Source organism: Cheilinus undulatus, linkage group 13, assembly GCF_018320785.1.
Source record: "Cheilinus undulatus linkage group 13, ASM1832078v1, whole genome shotgun sequence".
NCBI lineage: Eukaryota > Metazoa > Chordata > Actinopteri > Labriformes > Labridae > Cheilinus > Cheilinus undulatus.
The window spans coordinates 38,237,106-38,251,826 of NC_054877.1; the positions used below are offsets into that span (position 1 = coordinate 38,237,106).

At 38.3% G+C, this 14,721-nt stretch overlaps 1 protein-coding gene across 1 annotated transcript in view; it reads right to left on the reverse strand.

Moving 5' to 3' along the window:
• LOC121520234 (sodium channel protein type 4 subunit alpha B-like) overlaps positions 1–14,721 on the reverse strand; it is a 72,346-nt gene that overhangs the window by 7,525 nt on the left and 50,100 nt on the right. Inside the window, exons 19-22 of the mRNA XM_041803609.1 lie at positions 8,946–9,063; positions 6,710–6,864; positions 5,164–5,337; positions 1,324–1,446 (exon numbers count right to left, since the gene is read on the reverse strand). Of these exons, the coding sequence (XP_041659543.1) occupies positions 1,324–1,446; positions 5,164–5,337; positions 6,710–6,864; positions 8,946–9,063 (570 nt within the window). The remainder of the gene's footprint in view (positions 1–1,323; positions 1,447–5,163; positions 5,338–6,709; positions 6,865–8,945; positions 9,064–14,721) is intronic.

Genomic DNA, 14,721 nt, shown 5'->3' on the forward strand with positions numbered 1-14,721 from the left:
AGATCATCTGAACCACATATCATGGTACTACATCCAACATTTGTGTAGGAATGTAACTTAAAACTAGTTAAGTTTCCAGGAAGAAAGAAATCCACTTCTCAATCCTCTGGGGACCATGACTAGTTTAGAAACTTTCAATAAAATCTGTTTATAATATTGATGGCCAAAGTAGTGGAATAACTGACAGAGCAATTACTTGACCATGCACACAATGCATATGACTACACCATATGGACAAAAGTATTTGGCCACACCTGTTTATCATTGAATTCAGGCGTTTTAATCAGACCCATTGCCACAAGTGTAGAAAATCAAGCACAAAGCCATGCAGTCTCCATTTGCAAACATTTGTGACAAAAAATTGATTGTTCTGAAGATCTCAGTGACTTTAAGCGTGGTACTGTGATGGATTCCACCTTTAAAGGACAGTTTGTGAAATTCCATCCCTGCTCGATATTCCACAGTCAACTGTAATTCATGTGTAATTCATTCACGTGTTCTGTCGAGTGACGAATCATGCTTTGCTGTTCTGCAGTCAGATGGGTGAGTCTGGGTTTGGCGAATGCTAGGAGAATGCTACCTGCCTGACTGCATTGTGTCAACTGGGAAGTTTGGTGGAGTAGAGATAATGGTACGGGACGGCTTTTAAGGGTTTGGGCTAGGCCCCTTATCACCAAAGAAGAGAAATCTTAATGTTTCAGAATGCTATGCTTTCAACTTTGTGGAAACAGTTTAGGGAAGGCCCTTTTCTATTCCATCATGGCTCTGCCCCAGTGCATAAAGCAAGGACTACTAAGACATGGTTTGATTAGTCTGGTGTGGAAGAATTTGACTGGCCTGACCTCAACCCTACTACACACCTTTGGGATGAACTGGAACGGGGATTGTGAGCTAGGCATTCTCGTCCAAAATCAATGTCTGACCTTAAAAATGCTCAACAGAAAGAATAGGCACAGAAACACTCCAAAATCCTGTCGAAAGCCCTCCAGTAAGAGTGGAGGCCATTAAAGCCGCAAAAGGGAGACCAGCTCCATTTGTCTATACAGTCTCTGCTGGTGTAATGGTAATGGTGGCTGAATTATTTTGTCCATATAGCGTTGTGCTACAAAAACCCTCTCATCATCAACAATGGAAGAAGAGAATATGAGTCTGAATTTTTTATTTTCAAATTCCAAATGTATCTTTTTAAGATCTACGTGATTATCTAGCTATCAATCCAAGTAACGGTTTTAATCTCCTTGGTGGGGTTGGTACCCAATCTTGAGACTAATGACGGATTCTCAAGTCATAAGAAACATTAGTAAACTTCAGAGGAGTTCTCACCCTCATGCCCTCAAATCTGGACAGAGCTCGGAGAGGTCTTAAAGCTCGCAGCGTCCTCAGAGACTTGATCGCAGCAAAGTCTGAATATCCAAGAGAGTTTGCCACCAGACTTATTAAGGACACCTGTGTGGAGTAAAGACAGACATGTAGACAGTTAGTACCTTTGAATCAATGCAGGTGAGTTTTGAAGTTTGCAACTTTTAGGAAAGCTATGTTTCTTAATACAAGACGAACAGTTACATTAGCACTAGACAAAAACAGTATCACTGTTTAATATTAGCATGTAAGTCAAGAAAACTACTTTAATTCTATCAATGTCAATAATAAAGTAGGTATAAAAAGGAGAATACAGAAAATAATAAAGACAGGAAAAACAGCATTTGAAGAGCCATATCTAAGTGTTTTTGTGTATTTTGGGACATTCCACAGTTTGGAACACAATTATTAAATATTTGAGTTTTAGATTTGGTTTTATTTTAGTTTCATCTTTGAATAAATTTAGACTTCCACTCTATTCTACATCCAAAACAAACAAAACAAAATGGTATTCCGCTGTTGAATGACCCTTGGATGACAGCTATGAATGGATATGATGTGATATAAATGAAAGGAAGAACAAATTCATGTCATGACTGATGATGACAAAACACAGACAAGTATGCACACATAGACAAAAGCGTCCATGCATGCATACTCAGCTATATATACATATAAAATATGTATATATATCAAATAGAGTGAGTTTTATAAAGAATTTAGATCTGTCTTTGCCAAATTTGTCTCCCAATTTGCAAACCAATTGATCCAATAAGTGTATCAAACTTAAATTTAGGACCATCAAGGTCCCAATGGTCTGTATTTCTTTATAAAAGTCTATTTACACATGTGTTTGTCCAATATATCTAAAGAAGATACTCAGAATTATTTCTCAGGGTAAGAAGTCTTTGGCTCCAAGAGAGTACAGACAGCAAAAACCAAACACATTAGAAAAGAAAGAAGTATTTTTTACAAAGAAAAAAGAGAAGTAGATATAACCAAGAGGGTCTTTTTGTCAAAACAGGGATAAAAATAACAGCACATGACCAAACATTAAAAATTTGCAATAAACTATTAATATGTGGAGAGCAACACGTTTTTAAAGGTTCAAAATGCTGTAAAAGAACATCAGATCTTCTGTAGATAAACCTCAGAGTACATGGTGCTGCATTTGTTTCTGATATAAAAGCCAAGGTCCTGAATTTATTTATTCAAAGAATGGCTTTTAGATGGTGTTACAGCATTACTCATAAGAAGTGATTGTGTTTGGATACAAGACGGTGGCTTTTGATATCAAACTGAAAGCACTTACGAGTGAAAAAACACAGAAGCATTTGAGATGCAGATGTTTCCTGTCCCAGAGCCCATACTCACCTGGACCTGCTAACTACAACTTACCCTAAGAATAGAGCGGTCTGTGGATATCTGTGTAACAGCAGGTGAAATCAGAGGAGGTCAAGTCAGGCCTCGGGCTGAACGCCACGGGCACTTGGGTGACTACACACTACAGAACTTCAGTCTTTAACACCACAGTTCTACAGTGCCTACAAAAAGCATTCATCCCCTTGGATATTTTCCCCTTTTATTAATTTTTAAAATCAATCATGGTGATTATAATTTAGCTTTTTTTTTACAAAGAAAATACAAAAGAAAACCTCTTCAATGTCAACGTGAAAACAGATTTCTACAAAGTAATGTCAATTAAATAAAAGTATAAAAGGTAAAATAAGTGACTGCTTAAGTACCAACCCCTTTTAAAGTGACTGATCTAACTCAACAAAGGCCCAGCCAATTTGTTGCTAGTAGTCTCATTAGTAAAATAGAGATCACCTGAGAGCAGTGAATGTGTCTCAAGTGATTGTAGTACAAACAAAGTCACCAGAGACACCTGTGTCTGGAAGGGCCAGTCACTGGTTAATCAGTCAAGACACTATGTTTAGTGGACACCCAACACAACACATTGAGTCAAACACACCATCCCCACTGTAAAGCAGAGGGGTGGCAGCACCATGATGTGGGGATGCTTCTTGGCAGTCGGGCCCTGAAAAGCTCACAATCGTCTTCAGTCTGCGAGAGCACTACAGCTTGGGATAAGATTTATTTATTTTTCCTGCAAGACAATGACCCGAAGCATATAGCAACAGCTACACAGATATGGTTTAAGGACAACAAGGTGTATGTTCTGGAGTGTCGGAGTCAGACCTCAATTTAATAGAGAATTGTAACTTGACTTGAAAAGGGTAGTTCATGCCCGATCCCTGCGCAACCTGACAGAGCTTAAGTAGCAAAGAAGAATGGAGTAAAATTGCAGTGTCCAGATGTGCAAACCTGACTGAGACCTATCTACACAGACTCAGAGCTGTGATTGGAGCCAGAGGTGCATCTACGAAATACTGACCTAAGGGGGTGAATATTTATGTGGTCATTTATTTTACCTCAGATATTTTTATTTATTTGAAAATTTGAATTTCCCTTAGGATTGACAAAGTATCTGTCTATCTGTCACCTCTTTTACTACCTTTATAAATCGGTTTTGTCAAAAAGGTAAACAATTTTGACTGATTGATTTATAAACTCAATAAAAGACTGAAACATCCAATGATGATGTCTTAACAGCTCTGAATTTTAACTGTATGAATGGTGCTCTTTGAAAAACTTAACTTTCATGTCACTAAAGCACTTCTTCAAAAGAGAAACTGAACCCCCAAACCACTTTTTACCACTGCAATCCTATGTATATAGATGTTAAGTAGTGCTGTTAGGGTCCAAATCTCAATGTTGGGGTGAAATTTTATATTTATGTTTATATTTATTTTATATTTGTATTTTCTAAAGGTTTAAACTCAGCTGCTGCAATGTGATGGCTTATGGTGTAAAAGGTGCAAGCTTTCATCACAATTGAGCTTGAAGGGAACATATTATGCAAAAATAACAATTCTAACAAAAACATGTGCCCAAATCCCCTCAAGTACCAGAAACCATTCTCTCCCCACTTCTCTTTCTCCACCTTTCAGAAAATGTGTGCTAAAACAAGCTGTTCTCAGATTTTCCCCTAATGATGTCATGTGGTGTGTTAGCACCGCCCCCAGGTTCGGTTGGCCCTCCCCACTTGGAAGAAAGTTCCGCCCTCCTCTCCTGATCCTCCTCTCAGCAGGATCAGGAGAGCCACACCCATTAAGCTACATCCATTTCCTGCGAGGGGCGGAGTCAGACAGCTCAGTAACATGTAAAGCCACAGACACAGAAACAGCTCGTTCTGAGCAGGGCTGAAACAGAGGTGTTTTTAGACATGCAAAATGACTGTATGATTTGGCTGATTGTGACAGCGTGAAGGAGTGAGTTGTTGTGTCCTATCCCTCCTGGCCCTGCCCTGTCCATGATGCTCCAAAGGCACTTTAATAAAATTTCAGTGTAGATGCACCTTAGTTGAACCTTTGGGGTTTAGTTACTCTTTGATCTGTTTGGCGAAATTGTGGCAAGACGAAAAATGTACAGCCATACAGCAACTCTGCAGTATGAGACCTATCTGCATCTTTCTTCTGTAGTTGCTTTAAGATGTAGAAGCTTAAGAAGGGCACAATGTCAATCAAGAAATATTGCAGAGTATGAGCTGTCAAGTGCTTTCCTGTGAACAGCATTAACACTTACCAAGCTGTTCATACCCAAAACACAAACTATAACTTTTCAGCTACAGTAAGAAAAGAAAAAACAATGTTCAACCTTAAATTCATTTGTGTGTCTTTAAAAGATCATGGTCCCATTTTTGAATGCAACAAAACTATCTGGGTAAAAATATCTACTCACATCCACGATAAGGAAGTCGAGCCAGCACCAGTAGTTAGTGAAGTACTTCTTGAATCCGTATGCGATCCACTTGAGGAACATCTCCAGCACAAAGATGTAGGAGAAGACCTTATCAGCAGACTCCAGCACTACCTTCACGACTTTTCTCTTCTCAATGTAGATGTCTTCAAAAGCCTGAAGAAAAAAAGGACAGAAAAGTGAGAAAACATATCCAGACCTAAAGCAGTGGTTTTGAACTGTTGGGTCTGGACCCAAAAGAATGTCGCAGAGTTGTCTTAAGTGGGTCGGGAATGTTTCTAGAAAAAAATGGGGTTAATAGTCAACACGCAGCAACACTTCATTTATTCTGTGTTCCTTTAATAATGAGTAAATTTCAGTTGTTCTTTCAAGATCCCAACTTTAACCCTCACATTTTCTGAGGGAAACAAAACTAGTTTTTGTATTATGATACATACAGTGCTTAACAACTTTATTAGACCACCTGTCATATTTGCCTCAAAGACCATCCAGCATCATTAAGTGCTGTAATGCGGACTTTTTCATTTTCAGTGAGCTCCCCACCTTTTACCATTTTGAACAGGAATGAGGGATTTCAAACTGAATTCACCCAAATTTGAAACGGCTCACTGGGCTTCTCTGAGAAGTCAGAGATGAATCAAGCATAACATTCAACCACTAAAACTAAATTTTCTGTTGAGGAATGCATGTAAATAACTATAACTTGACATATTAATCAAGAAATATTAATGTGCTTTACTATTTTTTCAGGTTTTTTGTAAATCAGTAAATTTGAAAATTCATAGATAACAATAATAATAATTATATTTTAGCATTAAAAATATCATTTGGGTTAAAGAGCTTCTACATATTGGTGTATTAACCAGTACAGAAACATAAAAAATGATTTTGGTAATTACCAATGCTGTTAATTTAGGGCAGCTGTGCCATAAACCTTACTTTGGTTAGGGTTAGGGTGGTCTAATAAATTTGTTAAGCACTGTACATTTCTAAAAATCTAAATTAAAAAAGGCACAAATTTACACACTTTCATAGGACAGCAGAGTGAAATATAATAAATGTTTGTTTTTCCAGGGCTTCTGTAATGATGGACTCATTAAATGTTTGTTTCTCTGTCCTGTGTCTTACTTTATTTGTTTTTTTCCCATCCATTGTCCAAACTGCAACATACTTTTTATGTAGTTCATTTGAATGTCAAGCAGACTAAGAGAACTGTACAAATTAATTGTAGCTATATTGAAAATAGGGCAATGTGTTTAAAATGTTTAAGCCATACATTCATACTCTGCAGAGGGCATCATCTACCATATATAGTTGCTTTCCTGTTATAGTTTTGAAAAGAGGCTCTGTAAGTAACTAATTAATAATTAATAATAAATTCCTGGTAATTCTAACTACCAGGACACTTGAATGTCCCCAAAAACAACCAGGACTGAAACCTTCATGTTAACTTGGTTTGAAAAGTACTTGTAATGTATTTAAAATTAGAGTAACTATTTTATTTTTCAACAGTAACTTGCAGTCGTACCAGAGCTCCGCTGCTGAGCAGGATCATAAAGATGATGAAGGTCTCAAACCAGCTGTGCTCCACGATTTGGTAACATGTCTTCCTCAGCCTCCACCAGGCCTGGCCCAGACCGCGGCTGGTGTCGATGTGACAGCACTGACAGTGCCTCATGCAAACTGTTAGGATGATAAAAACAAACAGCACAGATAACAACATGTGAAAAGCAGATATGAGATTAAGGTCCATAATGAAAACATTTTTTTGATCCTGTGCTAGTTCTTCCCTTCAGGTGCACTGTAGTTAAGCTTCTGTAGCAGGGCTGCAGCTGGATATTACTGACTTTAGTGTCTTCTGGGTCTCACAGCCTGCTGCACCTTTGAATGCCTTATTCACTTGAAAAACTCACAAACAGCTAAGTGGACAAATTAAAAGTAATCTTTCAATCTATCAGATGTACCTTATTTTCATTCAAAATTAAAGTAGTTTTTTTTTCCAAAGTGGATATTAAAGTAGGGAATCACTGGACTAGACTGGACTTTAGTACATGCACTCCTGCAGAATTCTTAATGTCTAACAATGTAACATGTTGTATTTTGCAGAATGAGCACTTAAAAGTTGCAGATTTTAATCCAAACAGCTAAAGAAAGGGATCATTGGACATCAGTGGGTCATTTTGTACACACACTCCTGCATATTTCTTAATCTGCAATAGTGTTAAACCAAGTGGCAACCTGCGGTCCTGAAAAATGAAGCCAATGAGGCTGGCAGCAGGAACACCGTAAGTCCCATCTGCCCACCTGTTAAAAAGCCAGTTTTTACAGCATGTTCAAAAAACCAAATGTTTCTCATTGGCTAATTTCTTTATGTGCACTCACTGTATGGGGGGTAAATTTTTCTGTACCACAATGGTTTAGATTATATATAGGAAAAACCTCACTGCGAACTGATTGGCGTGTCTCATTTGATTGACAGATAGCTCAACAGGCAGAAGCTAGAATGCTAGCTAGCTAGCTGACAGGAAGTCGAGCTTAGTGGGCGGGCCATTAGGTTGATCCAAAGTTCAGTTGAGACCGCGGTTTCTATACGGAGGCCACCACGGATTGGCTTCCAAAGGAGTTTAAGTCCACCTATTGTAAGCAGACAACTGACGTCACACAGGGTTTGTCCAATTCTTTCTAGAGTCTATGTGTTAAACATTGTATCTCACAGGATTCAATTTTTGACATTGCAGGGACTTTTTTAATCTTAACAAGTAAAGTAAGGGATCATTTGACTTCAGTGAGTCATTTTGTACATGCACTCCTGTGTATTGTTTTAATGTCTCAAGGTGTTAAACACTGTATTTTACAGAATAGGCACTTTAAATCGGTTTCTTCCATCTAAGTCATGGTTTCAAACCACACTGGATTAGCAGTGCAGCATGGATAATAAAGCTAAAGCCAAGATCAAATATATCTCTTTGAACTCTCTCCCAAATCAAAACAATGATGAAATTGCATCACGCTGTCAATATGTACTTAAAAATTTCAGGTTTTGAAATGCAAAATAATCAAACTTTGAACATGGGGTTAGAATGTTATTAAGTCCTTAACTCATCGTTGTCTTTTGTATGTTTGAGCTGGGGGGCCTTAATGGACCACACATAGACAAAATCATTGGCGTATCTTAATTTATAAGGCTCAGTCTGCTTCCCTCATACTTGTGTGATTTTATTCATGTGAAAAGTGCTGGGAGCTACAGTTTTTGCTCTTTGACTGAGTCAAAAGACTTACTTTTGCATCTGTGCCCAAAGTATATCCTGAAATGGGTAAAAAGAGTTTCAGGAATGCTGCTCCTGCAGCCTGGAATCTACTGCAGGAAAATCTGTGTCTGGGAGAGCTGGCCACTTTAAATCTTTGTAAAAGTAAATTAAAGGTGTTGGAGGAAGATGGTTCAGGGTCATGGTTTGTCTAATGACTTTTTGCTCTGTGATCAGGATTTGTTTCATCTATGTTTGTAATTTCTTTATGTTTTATGTATGCATTTCTGTTGATTGTGCTGCTGACTGTCTTGGCCAGGACACTCTTGTTACTTGGATTCTTGAACTCAATGAGGTTTTCCTGTTTAAGTAAATTTAAATAAAATAAAAAACCATGATGGACAATTAAAGCATGAGAAAAAACTGTAATATGTGAAATGAATGTTTTAAAAATATGTTGTTAAAATATGTTGTTATACAGAACAATGAAGGTTTTTTTTTTTAATTTCTAATTCTCACATTCTGGGAAGCATTCCTCCGGCTCCATGCTCTCTTCTTCCAACTCTGAAAAGTTGTCCATCTCCTCTCCAGGCTTCCTCAGGTCCACCGTGCTGCCCTCTGACAGGCTGATCTGCTCCTGAAGAGTGAAATGTCTCAAAGTTACCAATCAGTTTCTCATTAATCTTTACAGCAGTTCTGCACTTTTCCAACAGTCTATGAAACTGGGAGAAAGCTGCTGTTACTTCACTGGCTGGGACATGGCTAAATGCACTTCTACAAAAACAGATTGACATGCGTTGTTGTCTTTTCCTGCCCCTGCCAGCTCACCTGGTTGTAGCTGCCTTTCTGTTCAATCTCATAATACAATTTTGATGAGATTTTCTTGTGTTGTAACAGCAGCATATTTAACATGATTTGTAGGACAGAGGTGCAGCTTCAATCCTATAAACCGGTAGGAAATCTAATCCAGCATCCACAAGACCTGGAGACCAGATTACCAGTATTACCAGCCTGAGTGCTCAAAGACGAAGATAACATTTTATCCATTCAACATTGTATATAAAATAGGCTTTGGGATTTGGGCTGATAATTCTTTGTTTTTTTAAGCACTGCTTTCTTTTTAAAACCAATATCTTGCCGTTTTTGTGTGCATTTAAAGCTTCAAACATGTATCCGTCTCTTCTGTCGAGCAGCTGCTGATGCCTGTTAAGCTGATGGAGGGCTGAAGGAGTTTTTTTTTTTTTTCATTTCCATTTTCCCTGATGCCTAATTCTGGTGTGATGTGGAGCACAGCACGGCAGGGAAAGAGGAAGAGAGAGCGCCAGACTGCAGCCTGCTCGGCTCAGCCTGGCCCTGCCTGGCTCTGCTCAGCTGTGTCAGTATAATCTGTTCTGCAGAGCCTGGCTTCACATCTGGCCTGCTGCTGTCTGCCTGCCAGAAAGGACAGCAGAGACACACCCCCCACCTCAACAAACCCCCGCCCACAGCCAATCAGAGACAGCAAAATACAGGAAGAAGAGAGAGGGAGAATGAGTGAGGGGAGAGGTGCAGAGGGTGCTTTAATAAACTGAGAAAGTGGCACAGTTGCTCAATAGAAACATTACAGTTGGAAGAGTCAGGTAGTTTGATGTCAGAGGCAATAAAACACCTTAATAAAAAGGATGAGTTGGATAATTTGTACATTCCTAGGGTAGACAATAGGTCAGATGCTACCTCTTTCAATAATCCAAATTGTGTCTCTGTTCTCTTCAGAAATTAAAAGTAGAGGTTTGTGTGTCTTTTTGCTCTCTTTTAATGCTTTTATATCATAACTGCCCTGCTTTTAATTTATGTGAAGCATTTTGAAATGTTCTGTGTATGAATGGTGCTCTATAATAAAAGGTGTCCTGACTATCTTGATGTTTTAAAATTCACTTCTCTTGCTAAAAATTCTAACAGAGGTTTGATATTATGCTCAAGTCTGTACTGTGAATATAAAGCTCCATCAACAGCTTAGCAGACTTAGCTAAGTAAAATTTTGAAACAACTAGCCTGGCTAAGTAAAAAGGTACAAAACACACCTATAGGCAGTTCTAAACATGATGTATATTGTCCATCTTAACACCAATTTGATTTTAACTCATGATGCACCCTTTTCTAGTAACATTAGAGAAAACCACAGCTCATTGTCATACTTCTTTGGTGCTGTACTGGTAAGACTTTTAGTTTAATTAATACATTACCTCAAATATTTCCAATAGTTTTAAATGTCAGAGAAGTTCTTGATTTTATAGTTTTATTGGGCTGTCTAGTCAAAGCCAGGGTTGGAAAGGGACTAACTGAAGCTCAGTGTTAGTTCATGGAGGACATGTAGTCGTGATCAGCTGACAGTCAGCTGATCCCAATCATTGCCCTCCCAGCTCCAACAACCAATCACAGTATTTCTCTCAACACTGCGGTCCATTTAAATATGACATACTTCTCACTAATCTCTCCTTGCATTGATGCGGATGCACCACAATGCTGCTGCTGCTGCTGGCAAGCTTAACCTCCTCCACCCCAGCCTCCTCTTTTATAGCATAACACTTGTTGCAGCCTCCTATATTCACGCTACTATGGATTAATTGCTTTTGAAGAAATTTCATTGTATTCACTATGTATTGTCATAAATGTATCTATCCATGTGGGGGTTTCTAGCTATGGGCTCTTTGGAAAGTCAAAGTATGCTGCTTGATTAACCCAGGGAGCATCTTTTGAGCAGAGCCGTCTCTGCCAAATTAAACCAGTTTGCAATAAAATGGTTAAAATGGTATGATGAGAGAGTTCCTGCCTGAATTGCATTAACTCAAATGACTGTAATTGAATAGTTCTTTTGTATACTTGTACTTTTTTGAGTACATTTAGAAATCAGTAATTTCACTTTCACTTAAGTAAGCTTTAACCAGAGTAACTACACTTTTACTTGAGTACAAACTCTTGCACTTTTACACAAGCTTTTACCTCACAGTTGCAGATGAGAGGGGAATGATTCCATCCCAAAACAGCTGTTATATTTTATTTTATTTTCGAGGTGTGACTTAACCTAAAAAAACACAGGATGAGGTACTTACAAAATAATCGCATGCCAAATTGCAAATGCAATTACATTATTTTCACAAATCATCCAGCCCAAACAGATACTCAGTACTTGGTACTTTAGTAAACTTTAAACAAAACTGTTTTTACTTTTACTTAAGCAGATTTACAGACCAGTACTTTTACTTTATTTAAGTAAATTTTAAGCAGTGTACTGTAGATTTACATGAATACAATAGTCAAGTACTTTCATATTCTATCATATTTTGACCAAGTTAATGCTACAGTTCATGTCAGGATTAGGAGAAACTATCTTTTGTGACCTACAGTGACAGGAGAATATCTAACAGTATTAATTTGCTGGTTGGGTGCCGGTGTAGCTCAGCGGGTAGATAAGGAAGAGGCTATAGTCCTCAACAGACTTATTGAGGGATCGATTCTCAGTCCTGACATATGTTTGGCACATGTCTTCCTCCACTCTCCCTCAACATATTTTCTCTTTTCAGCTCTCCAGTTAAATGAACTCAAAATCCCCCAAAAATAGTCTTGAAAAAAATTGCATCTCTCTTGGTTTTCTTTCTCAGATGGGGTTCTGATGAGTTCTGGGGTTCCTGGCAGAGGAGTTTGTATACTGTGCATTTAAAGCCACATCACACACTGTACTGGAAATATGCTTCAACAATTTGATAATGTTCTCAGAAAATGCTTTATGTGAAATTCAATTAAAAAAAGGTCTTCAGTTGACTACAGACCTAAATTAAACTTGCAGATATATATTTTCTATCATTTTTAGGAAATAAATCTGTGAAACAGATGACCAATATGTTTATGTAGATTGTTATATCTTTAAAAATGCACCACTGCCAACAATATCACCGGCAAAAATACATCCATCCATCCATTTTCTATACCACTTATCCTGTTCGGGGTTGTGGGGGGCTGGAGCCTATCCTAGCTGTCACTGGGCAAGAAGTACACCCTGGACTGGTCGCCAGTCAATTGCAGGGCTGACATATAGACAGATAACCAGGCAAGCTCACATTCAAACCTATGGCCCATTTGGAGTCATCAAACTACCTAACGAGTATGTCTTTGGTGGTGGGAGGAAGATGGAGTACCAGGAGAGAACCCAGGCATGCACAGGGAGAACATGCAAACTCTGCACAAAAAAGGCCCTGACCGGGAAGTAAACCAGGGACCTTCTTGCTGTGAGGCAACAGCGCTAACCCTTGTGCTGCTGTGCAGCCCCGCAAAAATACATTTTAATTTAATTTGACTGGACAGGAACAATCAACAATCTTTGTTGCTGAAAAATGAACTCATCTGTGAAGTACTGAAAACTGCAGTTCCTTGTGTGGCCGCTTGAGATTGACGCCAAAAGGGAATCAATCCCCACTGAACCCAATATTGAAAAGCTAAAATTTTAGAAGACAAACATATGTTTGAAGCCTGGTTAAAAATTATTTTAGTCTCTACAGCTGTTTATGACAACTGTACATGGATTATTTTTTATATAACTTATCTGTTAAAAAAATGTTGATACAGTTACAATGATAAACATCATGGCTACTTACAGTGACAGATGGTGGATGCTGTTTGTCTGCTAGGTGTTCCCTCTTCTAATTAAGTCACAGACCTTTTAAATTCTCTTCTGTGTTTGTGCTGTTGCTTTTGATATATTTCATGCAAGTTTTTAAAATATAATGCTTTTTTAATAAAAAAGAGGAGGTATCTTTTTTGTTGATCCAACATTGTGTTTTTACTTAAAACATTACAGTATGTAAAATAACAGTATGTAAAATTTACAGTAAATTTATATTTACAGTAAGTATTACTAAACTTTTCTTGATCTACATCCTTCTTACTCCTCTGTTGCTTTTGTTGTTGTGGGATTTTGTACATAGAAAAGTATACTTTGATTTTTCTACAGTCACATGATCTCTAGTTTGGTTGTGTAAATCTTTATTTCAAGTTGAGCTCTCTGTAATAAGAGGGGCTTTCAAATATTGGTGCAATACTTTAGAGTTCACAGCCTTTTTTAGATCAAGGCAGTTTAACCATTAATTGTCTTTGCAGAGGGACACAGGTGTCAAACTTGAGGTTGGCTATGTCCAATAAGAGTCACAATAATCCGTTACAGTGTGAGATGCACAAGCTTGTGGAGCTAGAAACTGAGGCAGACTGAGGAAGACAGCCATCAATAGTGGCTTATACAAACCACTAGTGGTTTTCTCCCAATACATTCCTTGAAAGGTCCTTATCACTTATTTTTCATGTCATACCCAAAAATCAGTCTTTTTGTTACTATGGTTCTCCTTTCTGCCAACAGCTGAGCTTCCTGCGGAGGCTTTGCCAGATGTTCCCTGTGCGATGTTAAGTCTTAATATCCCCATTGTATAGGCTGAAATAAAACATCTGGAATCTGAAGATGTATTTGTTTCACCAGGACAGTAGTCTATCAGAGTTCACCTTGTCGTCTGTCTGACAGATTAACAGCTTATTTGTCCGGAAAGCTTCCACGCTGCCACCCTCCATCCCTGCTGCCTGCATTACTCCCCCCACCACCAACAGTTTTCATACATCTGAATGACATGAGCAACAACAAATCACAGTCTGAGGATTAGAGACTGATTAGATTCTGTAACTTGTGGTGGATGTTTTTCACTTGAGTCACAACAAACACCAGGCACTGACGAAGTCTCTGGCAGCACTTTCTAGAACAGTTTCAGGAAACAGTAGCAGCACAAAGCCAGAAAACAACCTGGCGCTACAACCACAAAGGTCCTCTTGCTGGTTTCAATTATCTGAATGCAGAGACACCTTTCTAACCTTTCACTTTTAAAGCTTCTATTTTTTAAACTAAATCATAATGTGATACAAACACAATTCTATGATCTTTGTTTAAATATCCACTTTGATTTTAGGATAAACTGACTATATTTTGAAGGTCAGATATCAAAGGTTGATGTCAATAAGCCTCAGGTCCATTCCTTGCTCATGAACAAGAGATTTCAAGAATATTCTGAAAGATTTTCTTCAAGATTTGGACATCTAGGGTCATTTAAATTCATTTTGGAGGAACAAAGCCAGAACCACACCAGCCCTTCTATCTGACCCTCAACCCTTATTTCACTGTTTGGCAACTATACACCTAACACAGTCATTAAACCATCAGGTGATATAGGTCTGGATACTTCTGAACAAGGGCTGTAATGGTACGGAAAATTTTGGTTCGGTACGT